This window comes from Saccopteryx leptura, chromosome 2, assembly GCF_036850995.1.
Source record: "Saccopteryx leptura isolate mSacLep1 chromosome 2, mSacLep1_pri_phased_curated, whole genome shotgun sequence".
NCBI classification, from domain to species: domain Eukaryota; kingdom Metazoa; phylum Chordata; class Mammalia; order Chiroptera; family Emballonuridae; genus Saccopteryx; species Saccopteryx leptura.
This window is the reverse complement of record NC_089504.1, coordinates 110,035,735-110,062,641: the sequence shown is the minus strand read 5'-3', so window position 1 is coordinate 110,062,641 and position 26,907 is coordinate 110,035,735. Positions and strand designations below refer to the sequence as shown.

Sequence of the window (26,907 nt, the reverse complement as noted above, 5' to 3'; positions counted from 1 at the left end):
TATTGATATAAACTATTTCTTTTTTTTTTTTTTTTTCTCATTTTTCTGAAGCTGGAAATGGGGAGAGACAGTCAGACAGACTCCCGCATGCGCCCGACCGGGATCCACCCGGCACGCCCACCATGGGGCAACGCTCTGCCCACCAGGGGGCGACGCTCTGCCCACCAGGGGGCGACGCTCTGCCCATCCTGGGCGTCGCCATGTTGCGACCAGAGCCACTCTAGCGCCTGAGGCAGAGGCCACAGAGCCATCCCCAGCACCCGGGCCATCTTTGCTCCAATGGAGCCCTGGCTGCGGGAGGGGAAGAGAGAGACAGAGAGGAAAGCGCGGCGGAGGGTGGAGAAGCAAATGGGCGCTTCTCCTGTGTGCCCTGGCCGGGAATCGAACCCGGGTCCTCCGCACGCTAGGCCGACGCTCTACTGCTGAGCCAACCGGCCAGGGCTAAACTATTTCTTTAAATAAGTAAGTTCTTACTCATTTTTTTTTTTACTATTCATTAAATGATTATCACCTCATTATACACCTTACATTTATTCAGTTCTTTTTGGCTTATAACTCTCTGAGATATTTTACTTAGTTCCAAGAACAATTATTTGAGATTAAAAAAACAAAATGCACAAATTGTAATGCTGTTTTCTAACTAATTGTTAAATTGAGGTTCTGAGAAGTTGTGTGTCTTGCTTAAAGTCACATAGGTAGGTGATTATCAAGTCTAGTGCAGAACCCAGCCTTTTGACCTGATAAGCGTATCTTCCAGTTATGCTCCGAACATAATTTTAAACCTTCCTGTAAAACAATTTGGCAACCTCTAGGAAGAGCTTTAAAATTACCCTGATTTCTTAATCATTCATAAGTAAGTAATCAGGGGTAAAGTCAAAGATTTATTTACTAGTATATTTATCATAGTATTATTATAATAGGGAAAAATGGAAACATTCTAAATATCCAACCTTAATACAGGGGTGTTTTATCAGTTACACTACATATGGTATGGAATAAAATAGCTATTAAAATGCTTTTTTAAATACTTAATGATATGGGCTGTTGCTTAGAATATAATAGATGAAAAATACTAAATTATATGTGCAGAGTGATTCAAATTTTAAAATACACAGAGGATATGAACTAGAAGTGAGCACATGTAATTTTGGCAGTGATTATCTCTGGGTGTTAGATTCCCACTGATTTTATTTTGTTCCTTATTCTTTTATTTATTTGAAAATTTTATTGCCTGTGCTTCTTTTATAATAATCAATTCTAAAATTCACTGTTATAAGCCAGTACAGTCAACTGTGGATGGCACTACTTTGAAATATTGACAATAGGTTATTAGAAATTTTTGTGTCTAAAAATAAATTGTTTTCAAGTTCAACTAAGTTTTTAAACTAAGATAAATATGAAGAACTCAGAGCCTGCGGTAATTACGCATATAAAAATGAAGAATGTGCATTAATTATTGTTTTCACCATTTTCTTCTATGCATTTCCTCTTAAGCACATTTTTTCTAGTTTTCTCTTAAGACTTCTTCAGTTTTCTGTGTATCTTTCCTAGATATCTTTCTAGTATCCTTTAAGTTTTTTTAATATCTTCCTTTAGATAACCAATTACAACCTACAATATTGCTGTAAATATTGTATATATTTTTTGTACACATGTGCACAGTTCTCTGAAGTCATTAATTATGATCTTTAAGTTCTTATGTGTATTTGACCACAGTGTATAATGAATGATGTGATGGGAGGGGTGGGATCTTCCTTTTTGCTTATTAAAGAAGTCCCTGCTCTAATACACCCTACCCTCACTCAATTGCAGGGTTTTTTTTTTAATTAAATAAAATTTTTTTTTCCAAGTGAGAGGAGGAGAGATAGAGAAATACACTCTCTCATGTGCCCTAACCAGGATCCACCCGGCAATACCCATCTGGGGCTTATGCTCTGCCTATCTGGGGCCATGCTTGCAACTGCACTATTTTTTAGCGTCTTAGTCTGAGTCGCCATGGAGCCATCCTCAGCACCTGCAGCTAGTGTGCTCAAATCAATCAAACCATGGCTGCGGGAGGGAAAGAGAGAGAGGGAGAGAGAAAGGAGAAGGGAAGGGCTGGAGAAGTAGATGGTCACTTCTCCTGTGTGCCCTGACTGGGAATCGAACCTGGAATATCCTTACACTGGGCTGATGCTCTACCACTGAGCCAACCAGCCAGAGCTAATTGCAGTTTTAGCCTTGATATTCCTGGTGTACAAATAATGGTCACCTCCCTTAGTCCTCACATGGCAGGAAGAAAGCAAGAAAGCTTGATCTCTCTTTTTTCTTCTTATACACCTTTCTATCATGTTGGGGTCTCACCTTTATGACCTTATTTAACTTCAGTTACTTCCTGAAGACCCTATTTTCAAATATAGTCACATTAGATGTTAAGGCTACAACATACTAAGGAGGGGCATACTATTCAGACCATAGAGGATTGAATTTTGAGTTTGTCTTCTTGTCTACAGTTTTCATACTACTTATATAGGTAGGGTGGGATTAAGAAATCCCCGGGCAGCCTGCTTCACTAGAATCCACTTCTCTCCTTGAACTTCAGTTTGAACTTGGTGGTATATTGTGGCTCTTCCATTTCTAAAGTTGTTCTGGTATTTCGTAGGGCAGTTGATTTGATTTGCTGTTTTTGGTTTATTTTGTTGGGTATTATGGTAAATTACAACTTCAATTCACAGCAGGCACTAAATAACAGTCAGATAGATTAAAGAGTTAGAGGTAAAAAAGATTTCATAAACATTTCATAAACATAGATGACATTTTTTATCTCTTACTGAAAGACTGTTTAAGCATAAAAGCATAAATAAAATTAAGACAATAAAATAACACTTCTTTTGCCTCTAAAATTGGCAACATCTTTTTCATAACTCATTGCTTATGCAAATGTAGTAATCAACCATTATGTGTTGCTAGTGGGATTATAAATTGGTTTATCTGTTTGGAAATATATGGCAGTGTAAAATATTTATATATTAAGCCTTAATAATGTTCATACCCAAGATACTGTTTTTACATTTTATAACCTAGTACATGCTTTTGAGCACTTTGGGGAAGCAGAATAGCATTGAAAATAAGAACCTGGGTTTTAATATCTACTCTATCTCCGAATCACTGTAACTGTAGGCTACTTAAACTCTGCCTTGGTTTCGTTATCTATAAAGTGAGGATAGCAGGATTTATCATAGAGCTCTTGTGTAGCTTAAATGGTACATAGTTGGTAACTAATGGTGACTAATAAGTGTTATTTTTATTTTATTGATGTTAATAAATACACTATGATCCCAGTTGTGATAAAATGCACAGTGCCAAAAATAATTTATCTCTGGATTGTGGGATTATTGTTTTTGTCTTTATACTTGATACTTTGTAGTGTTTTCTGATTTTTATCAAGAATAAAGGTTGTTTTGAACTTTTACAAAAAACCATGACATTGCAGAGAGTGACTCTGAATTTTAAAATTCCAGTAAATTTTAAAAATCAGCTAGGCTGACCTATTGCTAAAACTAAGTACAAACTACCATTTGAAGATATCTCTACTGCTAAAGAACAACCCAAAAAATTCTTTGTTCATTTAGTATTTAGTTCCTTTCAAACCTGTGTTTTTTTCAAATATATCTCAAATTATATCTCTTTCAAATCTGTAGTCATTGAGCTGGTAGTTACTCCCTTGCAAATTTCATCCAGGCTATAAGAATCTGACCTGCTTATTTACATGTTAGCACTTTTTTGAAACTGTTGTAGTTTAGTAAAGGTACTACTCCTGAAAAATGCCAGGTTTCAGCATTCTTTGCACATAGATTTACCCAGCTTTATTCTCAGGAGATTTTTAGCTGTTGAAACAGCTGAAAATTTGACTTTCTATTTACTCCTCTATACTGGCACATTTTCTGAAATAAAGATGGTGAAAGTTGGGAGAAATGGAGTGGAGAAAGAAAAATTACTTTCAGGTAATAATAGTTAACTCTTTTTCTTCTCCTGTATTTTATGTGGTTATTTAGTGTTTTGCTATTTACCAACACATAGGATTATTTTATTCAAGATCCTGTTCTTACCTGACTAGGTGGTGGCACAGTGGATAGAGCATCCACCTGGGATGCTGAGGGACCCAGGTTCGAAAGCCCCAGGGTTGCCAGCTTGAACGACGAGGTCACTGGCTTAAACATAGGGTTGCTGGCTTGAGTGTGGAATCATAGTCATGACCCCATGGTCGCTGGCTTAAGCCGCAAGATCTCTGGCTTGAAGCCCAAAGTTGCTAGTTTGAGCAAAGGGTCACTGGCTCAGCTGGAGCCCTTCCACCCACCTGTTAAAGGCACGTATGAGAAACAACCAATGAAAAACTAAGGTGTTGCAACTATGAGTTGATGCCTCTCATCTCTCTGCCTTCCTGTGTGTCTCATCTCTTGCTTAAAGAAAAATAAAAGCTGTTCTTTTTCTGTGCTTTGTAAGAAATGTGAACAGTATATATCTGTGATGATGTCCAAAAATCTTACAAAATTGTTATATGATACTTCTACCTACATAAAATTTTGAAAATGAAATCTTAATATTCCAGATGTTCTAACAACATTGCTTTATTTTTTTCTACTGTTATTTAGAAGTCTTTGATTAGTTATTTTTATAAGTGCCTAGTACATTTTTTAATACTTTCATTAGATAGGAAAATGTGACCATAGAAACTATTTGTTTTAAGCAACTTTATAAATACATTTTCTAAAGTTGTCAACTTGAATGTTTTAAAAAAAAAAACAATGGAGAAAATTTGAAAGCAGTCTTTAAAGTGGTAGCTTTCTAAAGATTTTCATACATATAAATAAAGTAATACGTTAATAGCTTTGAACATGAGAAATTCCTCATTTTTGTCCAAAGGAGTAATTATTTTAAAATGATACATTCATTGAATGTTTAGTGTATTCACTGACTTTAAAAAGTGTCAGATAAACCTACATGATTTATAGTTTTATAAAGAATTGCCCTGCTGGGTAGCTCAGTTGGTTAGATAGAGCATCATCCCCCTATGCAAAGTTGTGGGTTTGATCCTCAGTCAGGGCACATACAAGAATCAACCAATGAATACATATAAATGGAATAAAAGTTAGTGTTTCTCTCTCTCTTCCTCTCTAAAATTAATAAAGAATATTGTAAGAATATATTTGAAGTTTATAAAGAATTCACATTTTTATTTTTTAAACTTAGTTATGAACATATATCTTTTTATGTAATAGATAAACCAGCTTGTATAGTAGATGTAATAATCTGTTTTCATGTAATAAATAAAACAGCTTTAGATAGATGTAATTTATTTTGATGTCATATATAAGCCAGCTTGTATTTTTTATTGGTAGGTGGATTTTTGTGGTAAAATTTTATGGATTATAAATTTACCTATATGATGAACTCATTTATCATTGCCTTTTTAGATTCCTTAACTTTAGTTACATCTCAACTTTTTATTTATCCATCTTCCATTTCTTGCCAATAGTGTTGCACTTTTCTACAATTTCGGGAAATCTTGGAAGTCAGACCCAGGGATAATTAAAGCAACAGAAGAACAAAAGAAAAAGGTAGCAGGACACAATCTAACTAGTCACATGTGTTTCACTGCCAGATTATTGGTAGTTATAGCAGACATTAGAGAACAAAGTAAGAAACTGTTTAGAATTTAAAGAAGTTTCAAACCAAACTGAGATGTATAGTTGGTGCTCTTCTGCTCGTCCTAACACTTCTATGACATTTTATAATGTTATATTTCTCTTATTTATAAGGCTAGTGATTGCAATATGGGTTGAATACAGTATTTTTAACATCTCTATAAACCTTCAAATAATATGCATTCAGTAAATATTTGTTGAATGACTAGAAATTGGAAGATCAATAAATTGGTTGATAGTATAGATCTATCATCCCAGTAACTGAAATTTTTGTATATATGATCCAGGGCACCCCTCACCTGTAACACTGGTACTTAGGAAACCAAATTTATAATCTAAAGATGTCATGTAAGTAGAGAATTTTAAGTGCTATTTTATCCAGTTTTTATAAACAAAACAAATCCTGATGAATTCTCTCTGCCTACAATAGGGTAAAACACTAGTGTGCTTTTATGACCTTCTCCCCTCTGTCCAGGCTAGAGATTGCTACTCTTATGTTACAGATCTTCAGACAGTATTGCTGATAATTGGTTAGTGAGGTTTTCTTAGTCCTAATCTAGTTCTGAAGATTCAGGATTTAGGTTTATTTTCATGTCTTAATCAAAGCCTATACAGACCAGCTCTGAGGGTAGGTAACTTAGTTTCATTCTCAGATGAATATTCCCATAACTAAGTTTAAGGTTGCCTTTTCATATATCCAAGAAATAAAATTCCTATATTCATACTGTGATGAACCAGCAGAAGTAAATAAAAGATTTTTTTTGAGATGAAAACATTAGTTAATTAAAAATTAATATTATGTTTATTAATTGATATTGATGGCATAATAGTTGGTGAACATTGTTCAGTTTTGAATAAAATATATATATTTTTTAATTCACAGACAATAGTTGAACTTGCAGAGACAGGAAGCCTGGACCTCAGTATATTCTGCAGTACCTGTTTGGTAGTATTTTTTCCTTCACTCTTCTATCTATCCTCTTCCCTGGCAGTGGCATAGCATAGGTGTGGGGAGCAAAGAGAACAGTTTCTTTTGCTGAGCATATTTCACACCTTTCAGAAAAGTGAAAGATGGTAAAACAACATCTTCTTCCCAATGTGCTTATTCCCCCTGGTGGTAGAACTTGACTATAGTTTTGATTCAGAGATGCTATTTATTTGTATTCATTCTTACTCTCTTTTTCTCTCTTAAAATGTAACTTAACAAATAGAAAACTAAGTAATAAAGTCTTTAAAATCAAAGATGAATTTAGGATGATCGCTAATACTGTATTTTTCTAACTACATCAGTCTGTATTACAATGTTTATGCACCTTTGAGCACTATTTTTCTATGATATTAAAAATTGTCATAACCATGTTATAGATAAAATATATATGAAATTAAATAACATTTACTTATGGAATCAGCTGTGATAATATTGACATATATTTATAGACATCAGATTTCTATAGATAACATTATTTGTTTTAATTATTTTCTGCTTAATTTTTATAATTCTTGTGAAAAATGTGTAAATTCCTCAATGGTTACCATGTTTGTCTACATGGAAATTGAAATATCCTCAAAATATACGTGAGACTAAATGCTCTTTTGTACCTTTTGGTTATATGTTGCAACTGAAGTAATGACTTAACATTTGAATAATAAAAAAAAGTTAACTTAGTTTAGGATTATAGAATGAGTTTTTGAAACTGGGCTCTGTTGCTATAGATTCTTAAATTGTTATCACTCAATATTCTTTGAACATACAGTCATGATTTTGAATATATACTGCTGTACTTTGGTAGCAACTTTAGGGTGCTGACTAGACTTTTTGTATTTCAAGCATTCTCTGAAAAGGTTTTTGTTTCTATACTTTACAATATGTTATTTACATGATTGGCATTCTTAGCATATAGAACGTTTTTATAGTTTGCTGTTCTGTGGAAATACTATTCTGTCCCATAAAGTCAAGAATGCATTACTGATGTTTTTGCCATATGGCAAACAAATTTTTTATAGAGTTACTCAATACAGTTTTATTGGTAAACAAATATTTAATGGCAAGAACAAGTATATTTTTGTCATAGCATAAACATTTCATTATGTATTGTAAGCAGTGTACTTCAGGATAGATAATTTGGTGTTATAAAGTAAAAGTATATGTATTATAAAATGATTTAAATTGACAGAGGTATTTGTCATTATATGGGTATCCTTCACTTTGTTAAACAGATAAGTTTCTAAGAAGACACAGTATAGATCAGAATTTCTTTAAAAAGAATTACTTTGTAAGTGAACTGAGGAAGAAATCACTATATTCAGGAACTTGTGTTGGTTTTTTTTTTTTTTTTTGAGGAGTGAAGATAGTGAGACAGACTCCTGCATGTGCACTGACCAGGATCCACCCAGCGGCTCCCCCCCCCCCCCCCGTCTGGGGCTGATGCTTGAATCAACCAAGCTATTCTTAGCATCTGAGGCTGACAAGTTCAGACCAACCGAGTTATGCTTAGCGCCTAGGGCCGGCACTCTAACAAGTTGAACCCCTGGCTGAGGGAGGTGAAGAAAGGGGGGAGGGGGAGAGAGGGGGGGAGAAGAATAGATGGTCGCTTCTCCTGTGTGCTGACTGGAGGAATTGAACCCAGGGCATCCATATGCTAGATGGATGCTCTAGCCACTGAGGCAACTGACCAGGGCCCGGGAGCCTTTGTCAGTCTTGGGTTCAGAATTCTAAGTGAAGGGGAAATGTGGCTGAGAGTTATAAGTGGGGGTAAAATTTGTTTGATATATTCTACTGCTTTCTCCTAAATAGATATGGTCTCATTATCTGTGGTAAAAAATAAGTTACCCTTTTCTTTGATCCACAGATCATACTAGTACATGTAGGATCTGCATAGTCCACCTATATTTTTTTCTTAGTACCTCAGAATAGTGTATAACCTTATGCAGGCTATTGGGGAAATGGCAGTGCTTTTGTTGAAACACCAATGAAGGATATTACAAATTTTGTTTTTGGCATAGGTTAATAAATCTAGCTTTTGTCATATATTCAGCATTGGGACTACCAGTCCTTTGAAGGTTACTACTGAGTTCTTATATTCATTTGACTGGTTTAGATATTATAGAGTAAAACATTTTACAATAATTAAAACATGCCCTGGCCAGTTGGCTCAGTTGTAGAGGTTGGCCCATCATGTGGATGTCCTAGGTTTGATTCCTGGTCAGGGCACACAGGACCATCTGCTTCTCCACCCCTCCCCCTCTTGCTTTTCTCTATATATTTCTCTTCCCCTCCTGCAGCCATGCAGCCATGGTTCTTTTGGAACAAGTTGGCCCCTGGCGCTGAGGATGGCTCCATGGCCTTGCCTCAGGTGCTAATAGCTTGGTTGCTGAGCAACAGAAGAACAGCCCCACATGGGCAGAGCATCACTCCGTAGGGGGCTTGCCGGGTGGATCCTGGTCTGGGCGCATGCAGGAATCTGTCTCTCTGCCTCCCTACTACTCACTTAAGGAAAAATAAAATAAAATAATTAAAACAATAAGAAACTATAAACATGAACTCTATAGCCTGTCAAGAGCTGAATAATGTATTTTATATTTTGTTTTGCATGAAGTAGGGACTACCTAAACTTCCTAAGCATGTTGTACTTTCTTAGATATGGCTATACATTTCAGTAGGGTACATGCTGTACCTTAATCTGAGATCTCAGGAAGCACTTTAAGAGACATAAATATGTCTACTTACATTTTTTGCTAGATTTGTTAACTTTGGGAAGGCTCATATGAAATGATTTTGATTTTAAAAGCTTTTATTCCCTCTAACTTTACCTTCCTTACTAAAGAACAATTTTATTTTATTAAAAAACAACTAATATCAGACCATTAATCACAGTAAATTTTCATTTAGAAGCCTGAAGAATGATGCTTTTATTATTCAGAAATTTGAAGGATATGAATTAAATACAGTGCCATTCATCCAAACAGCAAATTGAGCTTTTGATTCTTAATCACTTGCGAATTGATGGTTTTACTCTTTAAGAGTTTATTTATATTTTAGAGTAGCTTTCATCTTTTCATCTTTGTTGTTGCAGTTGAATTTTTTTTTTAACCTTTGGAAGTCTTAGTATAATCCTTTCTTTAAAGATATTTTATAATTGTCTTTTGAGAAAATACAAGTTCTGCTTTCCCCTCCAAGGTATAGTGCCTCTCATAATCTTTTAACATGCCTGTTAACAGATACGGAAACCAGTGAGGTCCAAACATTGTGGTGTATGCAACCGTTGTATAGCGAAATTTGATCATCATTGCCCATGGGTGGGTAACTGTGTAGGTAAGTTTTATTAGTAATTTCTAAACATATTGTTTATTTAAGTTATTCTAGGTAATTAATAAAGTACAATATTAAAGTAGATAGTTGAAAGTTTATTCCTGGACCTTACTACATTCCCCCCACCCCCCTAATTATCTTCTGGTTGACAAAATAACAACTCTTGAGAGAGGGGAGGGACTATAAAATTAGTATCTAGAAAAGATTGATATCATTTCTCTATCAATTTCTTTTGGTGCCTACTTCTTTTTGTTTCATTGGATAATAGTGAAATTGAAAAGGAGGCAGATAGTATTTTTTTTAAAACTAGAGAAAGTAAGGCAATAAAATGTTTGAAAGGGTATTATGTACAGAGTCAGAGAAGAATGACAGATGAGAACTCTCCATACTTTGGTGTTCAATAATAGTATAGTCTGAGGAGATGAACTGAGCGATCTGAGAGATGGCCCTGGAGATTTATGAGGTGACAGCAGGGAAACATTACAAAGATTGTGTAACTCTTGGAGAAAAGCCTTTGAAAAGTTGGATTATAAAGTTTATAAAAATAAAGCTAAAATCAGGATATTTTAAACATCACAAAGCAAACAGTAGCAGTAAACTCAGAATTGTGACTTATTTGAATCATTGGGACTCTTGCCTTCAGAATGAATATTTTTGCAGCCATCACATCATTATGTGTAATTATAAGTATTCTTATATTAAAACTTTAATTAAAACATTAATTTTCTTGAAGAACATTACTAAAATTAATTTGTGTGATATTTTCTAAGTTGTATCATACTTTTCATGACAGTCCCTCCCTCTTCCCAACTCTTCCCACCCTAGGTGTGTTTCCAGTTGTTTTTTCTTAACTGAAAAAAATTTCTTCTGTGTTGTTCTATAGGTGCAGGCAACCATAGATATTTTATGGGCTACCTGTTTTTTTTACTTTTTATGATCTGCTGGATGATTTATGGTTGTATTTCTTGTGAGTACAATTAGTTTTTTCTCTTCTTGAAACACAAATGTTTGCTTACAATATTAACAAAAAAATATGATGACAAATGTCAACTAAAAATTATGTTTTGGGGCCCCTCACTGCAATGAAGCATAAAGAAAAAAACAAATAATAAAATTATAAAACATGTTCAACCTATAGTATAAGCAATAGAATTATCACTGACTACCTTTTAATATGTGTATCTCCTAAAAAAATGTGTTGGCTCAATAGGCTTTGAAAAGTTTCTGGGTTAAATACATCATTTTTTCACATCACTTGCTTGCTTTATTCTAGTGGTAAAGGTATTATGATTGTGCTAGTTGCTCTTTTTTTTTTACCAAATAATTGGAAAAAGATAAAGTTAAGTTTGCAGAGAATTTGAGATCCAAGATGATGGCAGAATAAGTGGAAGCTACACTCACCTCCTCCCAGGACCAAAGTAGAATTATAACTAAATTATAGAGCAGTCAACCTGAATAACCAAGTAAAGACTAGCTGACGAGAAGTCTTATAACCAAGGATTTATGGAAGAAGCCACATCAAAACTGGTAGGAAGTATGGAGACGTGTAAAAGGCTGGCCCCACTCTGAAGGGTGGCAGCTGAGATTTGGGAGGGACATCTCAGCTGCAAAGGTTCCTCTGGGAAGAGGTACCCACATAACATCTGCCTATGAAAATCAGCAGAGATTCTGTGCTCCTGGAAGAGATGGATGTCTGCTAGAAACACAGGTGCCTTCTTAAAGGGCCAGTGCACAAAATTTCATTCATACTCACTCACCCTGGGCTCCAGGGAGAGAGGGCAGAGTGGACTGGAGCCATGTGAGGGGAGGCTGGGGTTTGTGGCTTAGTGGCAGGAGCCATTTTCCCTCATTTCCTGTGAACATGATTCATACCTCGTGCTTGCAGGAGATCTAACCCCACTCTCTGGCCTCCCAGTGGCCCCACCTTCTCAACTCCTGGTGGCTCTACCCTACTAAAGTCTGGACAGAATCCTGAACAGGCTGAGTGGTGGGACTTTGGAACAGGAGCCACACCCCCCAACTTCCCCTAAGCCTGACCAGCACCTCCCCCTCTCCTGTCTCCTGGTGGTCCTGCTCTGTTAAGATCAAGCTCCTGGCAGTACCTGGGACAGACTGAGTTGTGGGGCTGTAGGACGGGGAATTTTTCCCTTGCACACCCTTCACCTGGCCAAATCTTGGTCTGTTTGGGCCTGATAAATTCTGCTGGCCTCACCCTGATGACTTCCTGAGACCCCGCCCACAACAAAGATATGTAAGCACCCAGCAGGTGACATCTAGACTTAGCATACCCTGGGGCATATGCTTAGTGGCCTCAGACCCACCACTGACACCAAGTTTGAACTTGTATGAATCTGGTGAATACCTCTCGCCCCTACCTGGTGACTCACTGAGAACCTATTGCATGCAACTCGAGTACCGGCAGAGGCTCTTTTAGTGTCTGAACCTAAAAGGCAGCTAGCAGGCAGAGGTAAGTGGAGGTGAATCTTGAGGTGCCTTGGGTGTTTTGTTGACCTACCTCCAGATTTAATGCTAGTAGAGACCTACTTTAAGACACAGCTTGATCCTTCTCATTATACACCCAGGCCCAGCAGATGCAGCCACAAACTGGATCACTTTGTAGCTCCAAACAGGTGTCCTTAGGACCAGTCACAGGCAGAACCTTACATTGGCTTGCACCAGAGTCCATTCCAAACAACACACTTAGTGGACACTACCTTAAGACAACATCAGAGCAGGATCCAATTAGTTTGACAAGTATATCCAAAGAGAGGTCTTGGCAGACACCAGAATCTTCCGAGGTTAATTTCACTCTGTGGTCAGCACCTACACAATAGCTTATACACTGTGGTCAAGGTTGATCCCCAACGTTAGGCAGCCTGAGGGTCAATACTATGCACCCATGGACCAATAGAAGTCAAGCCTCAATTACAACAGGAGGGTCCACATAACCCACATAAGGGATATTCATGGAGAACCCCCCACAGGTGATCCTAGGGTCTAACAGGGTACCTGTTGGATACCTGTTACATAAGACCATCCTAACAAAACAGAGTTATAGCAGAACTACCTAATACATAGAAACAAACACAAAGTGGCAGCCAAAATGAGGTGACAAAGAAACATGCCCCAAATGAAAGAACAGGAGAAATCTCCAGGAAAGAACTAAATGAAGTTGAGGCAAGCAATTTCCCAGACATAGAGTTCAAAGAACTTAGGGGAAGAATGGATGAAATCAGTGAGAACTTAAACAAAGATATAGTAAATATAAAAAAGGCATAAAAACCATTAAAAAAAATAAAACAAAACCAGAAATGAAGAATAAAGTATCCAAAGTGAAAAATACACTAGAAAGAATAAACAGTAGGTTGGAACATCTGTATCATAGTGGTACCAGAAGGAGAAAAGAGAAGAAGGAATTGAAAACCTATTTAAAGAAACAATGACAGAAAATTTTCCTAACTTGTTAAAGGAAAAAGTCCAGTAAGTTCAGAGAGTCCCAAACAAGATGAACCAAAAGAGGCTCACAGCAAGACACATCATAATTAAAATGTCAAAAGTAGAAGACAAAGAGAAAATCTTAAAAGTAGCAAAGGAAAGACAGTTACCTATAAAGGAGCTCCCATAAGAATGTCAGCTGAGTTCTCAACAGAAACACAGAAACATTCCAGGCCAGAAGGGATTGGCATGAAATATTCAAAGTGATGAGAAGCAAGGACCTACAACTAAGACTTGGGCAGATAGCTCAATTGGTTAGACCAGGGGTTGTCAACCTTTTTATACCTACTGCCCACTTTTGTATCTCAGTAGTAAAATTTTCTAACCACCCACCCGTTCCATAGTAATGGTGATTTACAAAGTAGGGAAGTAACTTTATAAAATTTATAAAGCAGAGTTACAGCAAGTTAAAGCATATAATAATAATTACTTACCAAGTACTTAATGTCAGATTTTCGCTGTTTGGCAGAATAAATCTTTATAAAACAACTTACTATAGTTAAATCTATCTTTTTATTTATACTTTGGTTGCTCCGCTACCACCCACCATGATAGCTGGAACGCCCACTAGTGGGCAGTAGGGACCAGGTTGACTACCACTGGGTTAGAGCATCATCCCACAGTGCAGAGGTTATGGGTTCAATCCCCAGTCAGGGCACATACAGAAACAGATGTTTCTATCTCTCTCCTGCTCTCTCCCTTTCTCTCTATAAAAGTCAATAAAATAAACATTTTTTTTTTAGGATTTCAAACTCACTATTTATTTACTTAATTTAATATAGTAATGCTTCTCTGTTTTTTTTATTGATTTTAATTTGTGTTTACATAGATTCTAGTATTGCCCCAAATGCACCCCCCCCCCCCGCCCCCTCAACATCTCCAAAAAATTCAAGGAAAAATAAAGAGCTTTTCAGACAAGAAAAAGCTAAAAGAGTTTGTTACCACCAAAGCAGTAATACAAGAAATGTAAAAAGGTCCTTTAAGAAGAAGTTGGGGAGTGGTATAGAAACAGAAACATAATTAAAAGAAGTGGCAAATACATACCTACCAATAATCACTTTAAATATAAATGGCTTAAATGTGCTAATCAGAAGACAAGGTAGCTGAATTGATAAGAAGATTGATGTATATTCTGTCTGCAAGAGACCCAACTCAAACCAAAAAAATACACACACTAAAAGTAAAGGGATGAAAAGAGATATTTCATTCAAATGGAAATTTTTTAAAAAGCTGGAGTAGCAATACTTATATCTGATAAAATAGACTTTAAAACAAAGATTGTCCTAAGAGACAAAGAAGGTAACTACATAATGATAAAGGGAGCAATCCAGCAAGGGGATATAACCCTTATAAACATTTATGCCCCCAACATAGGAGAACCTAAATATGTAAAACAAATCTTGATGGACATAAAAGGAGAGATTCACAGTAATACAGTCATAGAAGAGGATTTAACACCGCATTGACATTAGTGGTAGATCTTCCAGACAGAAAACCAACAAGGAAACAGTAGCTCTAAATGACACACTAGAACAGATGGATTTAATTGATATTTTCAGAGCATTTCACACCCAAACAGCAGAATATACATTTTTTTTCAAGTGTACATGGAACATTTTCTAGGATAGACTACGTTAGAACACAAAACTAGTCTCAGTCAATTTAATAAGATTGAAGTCATCAAGCATCTTCTTGAATCATAATGGTGTAAAACTAGAAACCAATAACAGGAAAAAACCTGAAAAAAACATAAAGATATGGAGGCTAAAGAACATGTTACTAAACAATGAATGAGTCAACAATCACATCAAGAAAGAAATCAAGATACCTTGAAACAATTGGAAGAACACAGCAACCAAAAATCTATGGGACACAGTGAAAGCAGTCTTAAGAGGGAAATTCATAGCATTATAGGTCTGCCTTAAGAAACAAGAATAATTTGAAATAAACAATATAACAACATTTAAAGGAACTAGAAAGAGAACCAACAAAGCCCAAAGTGAGTAGAAGAAAGGAAATAATAAAGATCAGAACAGAAATAAATGTAATAGTTTCTAAAATATATATATATATATATATATAAAAGATCAATGAAACCAATGGCTGGTTCACCCACTTTAAAAAATAAGTTTTGGAAGGATTAGTTCTTAGTCCTTCCACTCCCACAGATATTAAGAATAATATAATATCTGTTATTTTCCTAATAGAAAAGGAGGCTATGTCCTCAAATATATGTATATAGTAGCCATGAAATAAAAACTGTGTATTGTTATAGTACAGTATTTTTTTAATGTTGGCTGCTGCTCTTTCCATTGCTGATTTGATGGGGTTTTTTACTAATGTATAATGGGATTATTTAAGAGTATAAAAATGTGCATTGAAAGTTATTAACAAAAGCTAGACTCTTGGATCATATCTTTTGTTTTTTAAGTGATGCCTACCTACCACAGATGTCTACACAAGGTGCTTGAATGATTATTGAGTAAATGCGAGTATTTCATTTCTGATTTTAGACTGGGGACTCCACTGTGAGACCACTTACACCAAGGATGGGTTTTGGACATACATTACTCAAATTGCCACATGTTCACCTTGGATGTTCTGGATGTTTCTGAACAGTGTTTTTCATTTCATGTGGGTGGCTGTATTACTTATGTGTCAGATGTACCAGGTATGTGCAGGTGTATTATTTGTTCTTTAGTGTACTAACTGAAAACTCAAATGTTTACTCCTTGTTTAAACGATAATAATGTATTCTTTTTCTACTCTCTTTTATACAAACTTCAAGGAATAAAATTTTAATTTACTTTTCCTTTCTACTTTTCTTTCCTTCCTTCTCTCCTGCCTGTTTTTATTTATTTATTTTTTTTCTTATGAACTTTTGACTTTGAATACGACTCTTGACAGAACTTTTTATGTTTGGTTTTCCTGATTCAAATACATCCAATTGTATATAATTGTGAGCTTAGAATGATGATGCCATTAATTTTGTATTTGTTTTAATAGTAATGTTTTATTACCCACAAACACCAATATTTATTTGTCTTGTATTAAATTAAGGATTTTTTAAAAACTCACTTTTTTTTTTTTTTCTTTCATTTTTCTGAAGCTGGAAACAGGGAGAGACAGTCAGACAGACTCCCCAGGGGTGATGCTCTGCCCACCAGGGGGCGATGCTCTGCCCATCCTGGGCGCCGCCATGTTGCGACCAGAGCCACTCTAGCGCCTGAGGCAGAGGCCACAGAGCCATCCCCAGCGCCCGGGCCATCTTTGCTCCAATGGAGCCTTGGCTGCGGGAGGGGAAGAGAGAGACAGAGAGGAAAGCGCGGCGGAGGGGTGGAGAAGCAAATGGGCGCTTCTCCTGTGTGCCCTGGCCGGGAATCGAACCCGGGTCCTCCACACGCTAGGCCGACGCTCTACCGCTGAGCCAACCGGCCAGGGCCATAAAAACTCACTTTTAAAGGGCTGGTGGAGAGGTGGTCTGTGTACATAAGTGTCCATCTCTCCTCATGCACTATGCCAGATAACCTGTTTTTTAAATATTTTCCCCATTTGACTCATGGAGTCAAAATGATATTATAGAAAGTAGCTTGATAATATCTTGATGGAAATCCTAAAACAGACTTCATCATTTTTCTCTCCATCTTGATTTTCTTGAAAATTAACTTATTTACAGTAATTATTCATAGAATTAATGGTTTGCTTTTCCTTATCTCCTAGATATCATGTTTAGGTATTACTACAAATGAAAGAATGAATGCCAGAAGATACAAGCACTTTAAAGTCACAACAACATCTATTGAAAGCCCATTCAAGTACGTACATATTTAGAAATTTATTATTTTCCGTTGGCATATAAATTTCCTTAACCAAATCAAGCAGTTATCCTAGGGAATACATTAAAGAGAAATGTTTTCTTTAGGTATGGCAATAAGATATTAAACAGGAAATACTTCTTTTTCTTAGCAATATACATAAGAGCTTATAAATACTACTGAATTCTAGATTTCAGGCAGATGTAACATTGGTTAGTTTACCATAACTTTAGAATTTATCACATTAACTATAAATTTGTGATATTCTTCTTCTTAATTGTACAATTCAATTTTTTTTTTTTTTTTGTATTTTTCTGAAGCTAGAAATGGGGAGAGACAGTCAGACAGACTCCCGCATGCACCCGGCACGCCCACCAGGGGGCGACGCTCTGCCCACCAGGGGGCGATGCTCTGCCCCTCCGGGGCGTCGCTCTGCCGCGACCAGAGCCACTCTAGCGCCTGGGGCAGAGGCCAAGGAGCCATCCCCAGTGCCCGGGCCATCTTTGCTCCAATGGAGCCTTGGCTGCGGGAGGGGAAGAGAGAGACAGAGAGGAAGGAGAGGGGTAGGGGTAGAGAAGCAGATGGGCGCTTCTCCTGTGTGCCCTGGCTGGGAATCGAACCCGGGATCTCCGCACGCCAGGCCGACGCTCTACCACTGAGCCAACCAGCCAGGGCACAATTCAAATTTTATTGCCTATTAACATTAGTATTTGATCTTTCAACTGCCTATCAATTTATAAATTTTTATTCAAAAAAGAATGTATCCAGAGAAGTAAAATAAGATTTTTAAAAATACAGCAATTGGGCCTGACCAGGTGGTGGCGCAGTGGATAGAGCGTCGGACTGGGATGCAGAGGACCCAGGTTTGAGACCCCGAGGTTGCTAGTTTGAGCCCAGGCTCATCTGATTTGAGCTGAGCTCAGCAGTTTGGACCCAAGGTCGCTGGCTCGAGCAAGGGGTTACTGAGTCTGCTGAAGGTCCATGGTCATGGCACATATGAGAAAGCAATCAATGAACAACTAAGGTGTCGCAACGAAAAACTGATGATTGATGCTTCTCATCTCTCTCCATTCCTGTTTGTCCTTATCTATCCCTCTCTTTGACTCTGTCTCTTAAATAAATAAATAAATAAATAAATAAATAAATAAATAAATAAAAATACAGCAATTGAAATTCATATTTAGGGAAATTTCCCATATTCTAGGGCAGCTACTACTTTTCTATACATGTTACTTAATTTATTCTCTGAATGACACAAATTCCCACATGCTTAGTTATAAATTATATATATAAAATTATAAAACATCATGTATATAAATAGATGTAAATATCGATAATTGAGGTATAATTGGCATATTAGTTTCAGGTGTACAACATAATGATTTGATATTTGTATACATTGCAAAATGATCACCACATGCGTCTAGTGAACATCTGTCACCATACGTAGTTAAACTTTTTTTCTTGTGATGAGAGCTTACCTCAGCAGCTTTCAAATATGCAATACAATATTAACTATCATTATTATGTTGTACATTATATACCCAGAACTTCTTTATAATAACTTATTTCAGTTATTTTGTAACTGGAAGTTTGTACCTTTTGATCCTCTACCCATTTTCCCACTCTCTCACCCCTTGCTTCTGGCCACTGCTCTCTGTATGAACTTGGATCTTGTTTGTTTATTTCTTTGTTTCTTTGTCTAGATTCCACATATAAGTGATAGCATATGGTATTTGCTTTTCTCTGTATGTACTACATTTTCTTTATTCATCCATCCATCGATGGATACCTAAGTTGTTTTCATATCTTGGCTCTTGTAAATAACACTGCAGTGAACGCATGTATTCTTTCTTCATTAGTGTTTTGGGTTTCTTCAGATCAGAAGTGGAATCTGGAACATAAGGCAGTTCTATTTTTAATTTTTTGAGGTAACTTTATACGGCTTTTCACAGTGGCTATCCCAGTCTGCATTCCCACCAGCATTGATCAGGGTTCCTTTTCTGCACATCATCACCAGAACTTGTTGTTTCTAGTATTTTTTGAGTAATAGTCATTCTAAAAAGTATGAGTTATATTTTACTGTGGTTTTAATTTGCATTTTTCTGATGATTAGTGATGTTGAACATCTTTTTATGTCATACCTTTTGGCCATTTGTACTATATGTCATCTTTGGAAAAAAAGTCTATTCAGATTTTCCGTTCATTTTTAATCAGATTTTTTTTTTTGCTATTGAGTTATAAGATTTTTAAATATATTTTGAGTGGTAATCCCTTATCAGATATATATGATTTGCAAATATTTTCCCCCATTCAGTAGATTGTCTTTTTGTTTGTTGTCTTCTTTGCTGTGCAAAAGTGTTTCAGTTGGATATAGTCCCACTTGCTTATTTTGCTTTTGCTTTTGGTATCAGATTCAAAAAATTATCACTAAGACTGATGTCAAGGAGGTTACTGCCTGTATTTGTTTCTAGGAGTCTTAACGGTTTTAGGTCTTCCATGAGCATCTTTAATTCATTTTAGGTTAATTTTGTATATGGTGTAAGATGGTCCAGTTTCATTCTTTTGCATGTGGCTGTCCAGTTTTCCAGCCTCATTTATTGAAGAGACTGTCCTTTATACATACATTCTTAAAATTTGAATTCAATTTGATACCAAGAAACAGTAGTTTCTTAATTATATGAAATATGTATATTTAAAACTTAAGCTACTTACCTTTTTTACTTAAGCTACTTTCCTACCACCTTAAAGCTTCTGCAGTGCTAATTATTGCGTGCTTCTGGAAGTAAAGCAAGCCTTTTAATTAAAAGCAAAACTGGGTAGTTTTGAGAATTCTCCCACAGACACTATAGTTATATAAGATGTGAAATGGACTACTTTTCCAAAGATGTTCTTGTTCTCAAATTTCCTGAACTTATCTTGGACTTTTCTTCTTTAAATTGTTATCTTGCCTGACCAGGCGGTGGCCCAGTGGATAGAGCATCGGACTGGGACGTGGAGGACCCAGGTTCAAACCCCAAGGTCACTGCCTTGAGCATGGCTCATCCGGCTTGAGCGCGGGGTCACTGGCTTGAGTATGGGATCATAGACATAAAACCATGATCACTCACTTGACCCCAAAGGTCGCTGGCTTGAGCCCAAGGTCGCTGGCTTGAGCAAGGGGTCACTTGCTCTGCTGTAGCCCCACATATGAGAAAGCAAGGCACATATGAGAAACCAATCAATGAACAACTAAGGTGCCACAACGAAGAATCGATGGTTCTCATCTCTCTCCCTTTCTGTCTGTCTGTCCCTATCTGTCCTGCTCTGTCTCCCTCTCTCTGTCTCTGTCATAAAAATAAATAAATAAACTGTCACAAGAATGAAATACAAATTTGAATACTTTAAAATGTAATTGTGTAACCCATTCAATTAGCAAAAGAGATAAGAAAAACCAGGTTTGGCCAAGCTGTGAGGAAACATGAATGTACATGTTTGTTTATGGAGTTATAAACATGTTCTTGCAAGTAACCTGAGTTTTTAAGATTAGGGGAAAAAAATTTACCACCAAATGATATTAAACTCACGTATATTAAATTATTGTACTAATTACACTTTTTCTTTTTCTTTTTTGGGTTTTTCTTAAGCCATGGATGTATAAGGAATATTATAGACTTCTTTGAATTTCGATGCTGTGGCCTCTTTCGTCCTGTTATTGTGGACTGGACCAGACAGTATACAATAGAATATGACCAAATATCAGGATCTGGGTACCAGCTCGTGTAGCAACATCTTTATCGTATAAAGCATATTGCTAAGTGGTGCCTGAAAATGTGTCTGTCCGTGTCTCTCTCACACTCGAATCCACATCCTTTGAACAAGAGCATGCTGTATGTAGGGCTAACAGTGAATTTTACAGTCTTTTTTTCAACACTTTTATTAACAAAAGTAAACATGGACAGAACACACTGCCACTTCTGGGAAGAGTAAAGATCTGAAAAAGAATTTTACTGGTTCTTAATGTGGGAATTTACAACATAATCAACTTTTTGGTTTTGTTCTCATAACATTTTTCACAAAAAGAGTTAACTTATTCTGTTGACAGATACTAATCAGAAATGTTTGAGTCTTGCTAAAACTAAATTTATGGTATATGGCTAAATTTTATGGTACAATCTACTAATAGTATTGCGTTTAATTCCACAAGAGTTGATTTAAATTGAGTCAGAATAGTATGTACATTTTAGAATGTACATGTAAATGCTGTGGTGAAAATCATGTGGTTGTATTAGGGATCCTCTGTGATGTATCTTCAAAGGCACAAGAAAATAATGTTCACCAAGACAAATGTGCTAAAATATTTTATTGCTATCAGCTGTTGCAATGCTGATATATTTCTGGTTCAGTGAAATAATTTGTAGTAACCTTGCTCTGAGGTTTTATGGTCTGATAATAAAACACTTGCATGAGTATAGTAAGTCATGCTATTTTGTTCAAGCTTAAAAGCCCTACTAAGTGCATGATACACCTCATAGAATGTATACGAGCATACACTATCCAGTAAAGTATAAATTAGAATTTAATTTGATGTGCAAACAGTCTCATTTTTAAGAGTTAAGGTATTTTCAAGAAAAGGCAGAACAAATAAGTTAATGCAAGATTCTCAGTAATAGAGATAAATGAATATACTTTTTAAATTCTGAGCTGCAAAATAAATTATAAACAAAATGATGGAGTTTAGCTCAAGATGGAGCATGATCTCTGTACATAGCACATATGATAAAAGAAAAGCCAATGGTATATTCTGGTTTTAAAAATATGAGCTATCAGAAAGAATCCCCAAGTTTATTTTAATTTTCTCAATATTGAATGTTTTGAAATTTGTTAATTTTTGTCTGAAACAGTTTCAAAAAGATTTTATTGTTAAATGTGATGCACTGATTAATTTTTGTTGCAGCATTTTCATACTCATGGTGAACTCTTAGTCACTGCTTCCATAAATATTGTTTACAGAGTGAGACTTGGTTCAGTCCTCATTAAGTGCTGTAGCAAACTGTGGTTCGAGCAACCTGTGGGTAACCTGTGAGAGGGAATGGGCTGGGAGGGTGGGAAAAGGGTGTTCAGACTGGTGACAGGTCCTGGGCCAGTGTAAAGATTGTGTATCTGTATATAAATAATTTATCAAATAGTTTTTCTGTGTGTTTGTATGTGTTAGTGTGTTTCAAGCTGCTCATTTTATTTTATCCAACCAAAAGAAAAGGGAGATAACTAATGAGCTTCTAGTGATGTTCAATATTGCTGTTAATAGGCATTCTACCCTGCAAGTTCACTGCATGTCTGATGCTTGGTAAAATTAGTATTCCCTGTAAAATGCAGATTACAGGTCTGAAAGCAATCTAGTGGTATACCCGCCCCTGCCTTAGGAAGAGGAGCAGTGAAATGTATATAGTTGATGTTCAGTATTTCCAAGTACCCTTTTTATATACTAGTTTCTTTGACCATAAGTCATATATCAAGATTACCCTTAGTATATGTGTTTTAATATTAGAAAATTGGCATATGTACTTTATTTTTGAAAAGGGAAGAGATGGGTATGGGGTGGCAATAGCATTGTGCCATTTTGGTCAGGGTGTAAAAAACTGGTTAATTCTACAAATGTCTCCACTAGTTTTGACTACTAAGTGGAGCAAATTTTAGATAATTTTTAAATTTACAATTATTTATAAAAGCCTAGAATTTGTTTTAATTTTTTGTATTTTGAGCCACTTCACATGAAGACTCGGTTGCAATTTTTACTGAATACATTTTTATTAACAGTCAAATGCTATGGTGGTTTTCTAATTTGGATAAGAATATTGTTACCATGTTCTTTCTTTGTGGTACAATATTCTTTTCAGTGCAGAAGAGATAGATGTCTTTCAGTTGAATAGAGAAAAAACCTCTAGCTGTATAATTACATGGAAAATATTAGCAATGTTAATGCTTTAGTACTAACCATCTCCTAGTACCCATGAAATCTGTAACTCAGAAATGGTCAGATAGTCAGGAGCCAACTATGCACAATGTACCTTCTGTTTAATTATTTTGTAGGTCTTGTGTGTGGTACCAACTTAACTCAGTTCTAAAGTTGTATATGAAGGTGACCCTTTGGGAAATAGTTTGTATTAGCTTAATTGGATATATTTAGCAAATAGGAACCTATTTCTCAATTCTGAACGTGCATATCTCCTTTGAAGTTTTTTCTTCATATTTTTGTTTTTCCCAGGAATTTGTTTGAAATATTAATAGGCATAAAACAGCATCATTATACTTAAGCTAAGGATATTTTTATTTTATATTTTCTTTATTTATAACTGTGCCAAGTATTATTTTGCTACTTACCGTGTTACTCTGTGGAAGAAAAACCTGTAAAGTGTTTAATAAATTAGCTCTCCTTACATTAAATTAAATCAGTAAGAATTTTGTAAAATATTAATCAGAATAAATATTGACTCTTAAGTGTGTGCTTGCTTGTTATTTTACTTGATTTACTTCAAGAAATTGATGAAACACTGGTGGTAGTACCTGTGATATGAAAAGATTATATAATTATATCTGAGTCAACTAGGACTCAAGTTGCAAGACTGTAGAAATTGGCAAAAGTAAAAGGGGGTGGGTGGTATTCTAAAAAAAGCTCCACAATTTTTTGTGTATTTGTGTAATATTTTTTTCATAGAGAGATTAAAGTTTTATGTAAGAATCTTGGATTCTGTAGAGTTAATTAGGATCCTCCAGGGCCATGAATCTCCAAGTTTTAAATATAACTATATTTAAAGACACTGTAGTAAAATATTAGAAAATGAAATCTACCAAACATTGATACTACTTGAGAAGCTATGCATGACAAAGAAAGCTTCATTTGAAAATTTTAAAAAGCAAAAATTATGAAGGAAACCTTTCCTGTTCACATGATTATGGTTTGAGAACCCAGTAGTATTAAATATTTTCACATTGGATTAATACTCATTTCATATTTTATAATAACAAAAGTAATGCCTCCACCCTGGCCAGGTAGCTCAGTTGGTTGGAGCGTCGTCCCAGTACACCACGGTTGTGGGTTCAATCCTAGGACAGGGCACATACAGGAATCAACCAATGAATGCACAGCTAAGTGGAACAGATCAATGTTTCTGTCACTCTCTCATTCTCTAAAAATCAGTTTTTGTTTTTTTTTAAAGTAATGCCTTCAGAGCTACCTAGAGCTTATGTAATGATATTTTGAAGTATATAAAATAAAGCAAATTCTATAGCAGGTCATCAGTTTCATTCTGGGTAGGTTCTTTTCTCCTCCACATCCCCCCTTCCCTCGAAGTCTGTCCCATATTGATAGATTGTACCTATGATATGGATGTCTGGTTCTAAGAGTTTATAGAGATTAAAAAAGTGGTATATACTAAGACAAGAAATCTCAGCTTTTCAGTAAATCTTCATTTTTGTAGGTGTTGGTGTAAGTTTTCTATTAAATATCTTTGTTGCTTTTAAAGTAGAAAAATCTGTAATTTCAAGTGGAATATTCAGAACATCGCTTGATCTTGCTTGGCTAAGTCACAAACTCAAGAAAACCAGCCATGTCTCTTAGAACACTCTTTGCCTCTAGGGTATGAATGTTTTGTTCAAATATATTTTACTAGAATATCTGTCATCAGACATTTACCTGGATTGAAAAATACTTTTTAATAGACAGCAGTGTTTCTGGTACTCAGAGGGACTATTTCCATTTGAAGCATCAGAAAGCCTCATTGCTGCTGCTGCTGCTGCTGCTGCTTGGATCTGTAGCTTTATAATTTTCATCAAATTTGGAATGTTTTGTTATTTCTTCAAAATTTCTCCTTTCCCCTTTCAGTTGCACATATATTAGGCTACTTGAAATTTTCCTACAACTCACTGATCGATGCATCTTTACAATTATTTTTCCCAGTGTTTATTTTGGATAGTGCTTATGTCTTTGAGTTCATTTACATTTGTTCTGCACTGTGCGTCATTGATACCACTCAGTGTATTGTTTCATCTCCCACATTGCAGTTTGCACCTGTGTTTGATTTGGGCAATTTTAATATTTGCCATAGCTCTACTTTTTGAATATATGGAGTGCAATTTTAATTAACTTTTAATATCCTTACCTTGCTAATTTTCACATCTGTCAGGTCTTGGTTTTGATAGATTTTTTTTCTCCCCTAGTATCCTATTTCTGTTTCTTTGCATGCCTGGTAAATTTTGATTGGCAACATGCTGATGCCACACACTGTGAATTGAGTGCTATATTGTATTTTTTTGGTATTTCTATAAAAATTCTAGAGTTTTGCCTGACCGGGCAGTGGAGTAGTGGGTAGAGCATAGGCCTGGGATGCTGAGGACCCAGGTTCAAAACCTCGAGGTTACCAGCTTGAGAGTGGGCTCACTAGCTTGAGCATGAGATCACCGACATAACCCCATGGTTGCTGGCTTGAGCCCAAAGGTTGCTGACTTGAAGCCCAAGATTGCTGGCTTAAGCAAGGGATCACTGGCTTGCCCCTCCCCCCCCCCCCCCCCCCCCCCCATCAAGGCACATATGAAAAAACAACCAAGAACAACTAAGGTGCTGCAAGTATGGGTTGATGCTTCTCATCTCTCTCCCTTCGTATGTCCCTCTCCCTCTCTCCCACTAAAAGAAATTAAAAAAAAAAAAATTACAGAGCTTTATTCTGGGGCACAGTTATTTGGAAATTTTGATCCTTTCTGGTTTTGCTGTTAACTAAGGTTTGTTAGGCAGGACCAGAATAGTGTTCAGTTTTGGGTTAATGATTCCTCATTCCTGAGGCAAGACCTGTGTGCTCCATCGAAAGCCTCATGAATCATTTATCTCAGTCTTCACAGGGGAATAGGTTCTACACCCGGATCCATAGGAGTACCAGACACTTTCCTATGTCTTTCAGATGGTTTGTTCCCATGATCTTGGGTAGTCACATCACATGGATGTGCTCTCAGAACTCAGCTGAAGACTTGCAAGGTGTTTGTTGGGCTGTGCTCTGTATTTTCCTGGTGTTCTTTCTCTGCAGCTCTCCAGCTGCTCTGGACTCTCTGCTTCCTTAATGCAGGTGCCTTCCATTTCCACCTGTGCTCTCCCTCCTTGAAATATCATCCCTGTGATTTCAACTTGGCTATAAGTGGAAGTCTGAGTTAATATATGTATATTTTAATTTCTAATATGTAAAATATTGGTAGGTATAACTGCCATAAGCAAAAGCTCTTTGGAATCCTCAGTAATCCAACAATGTTAAGGGGTCCCTAGGTCAAAAAGTTTGAGAACCAGTGGTACAGTTCAACATTTCCTAGTTTTCAAGATGTTAGTGGTTCCATGGAAAACTAATACAGTGTAAGGCTTTCTTTAAGTTGAAACACAGTTCTCAACTACTGGATCTCAAGATCTTCCATATGCTCGTGTGCACTGAGAGTCTACAGGGGTGGATATATAGATAGCTGCAGCAGTCCTAAAATTAACCGTGAAGCAATATTGAGACCAGAGTTCTGCCAGCAGTCCTCCAAAAATATACTAAATCACCATAGGGGCTGAAAATACCCAAATTGGGTTGTTTTTAAAATAAATATA

General features: G+C 36.2%; 1 protein-coding gene across 1 annotated transcript in view; it reads left to right on the top strand.

The window, feature by feature from the left end:
* ZDHHC17 (zinc finger DHHC-type palmitoyltransferase 17) overlaps positions 1-23,780 on the top strand; it is a 100,665-nt gene extending 76,885 nt beyond the window's left edge. The window contains exons 11-17 of the mRNA XM_066368509.1: positions 5,475-5,597; positions 6,568-6,630; positions 9,903-9,996; positions 10,877-10,960; positions 16,002-16,159; positions 17,209-17,303; positions 20,930-23,780. Coding sequence (XP_066224606.1) covers positions 5,475-5,597; positions 6,568-6,630; positions 9,903-9,996; positions 10,877-10,960; positions 16,002-16,159; positions 17,209-17,303; positions 20,930-21,068 — 756 coding nt within the window. The 3' untranslated portion in view covers positions 21,069-23,780. The remainder of the gene's footprint in view (positions 1-5,474; positions 5,598-6,567; positions 6,631-9,902; positions 9,997-10,876; positions 10,961-16,001; positions 16,160-17,208; positions 17,304-20,929) is intronic.
* Positions 23,781-26,907: the final 3,127 nt, after the last annotated feature.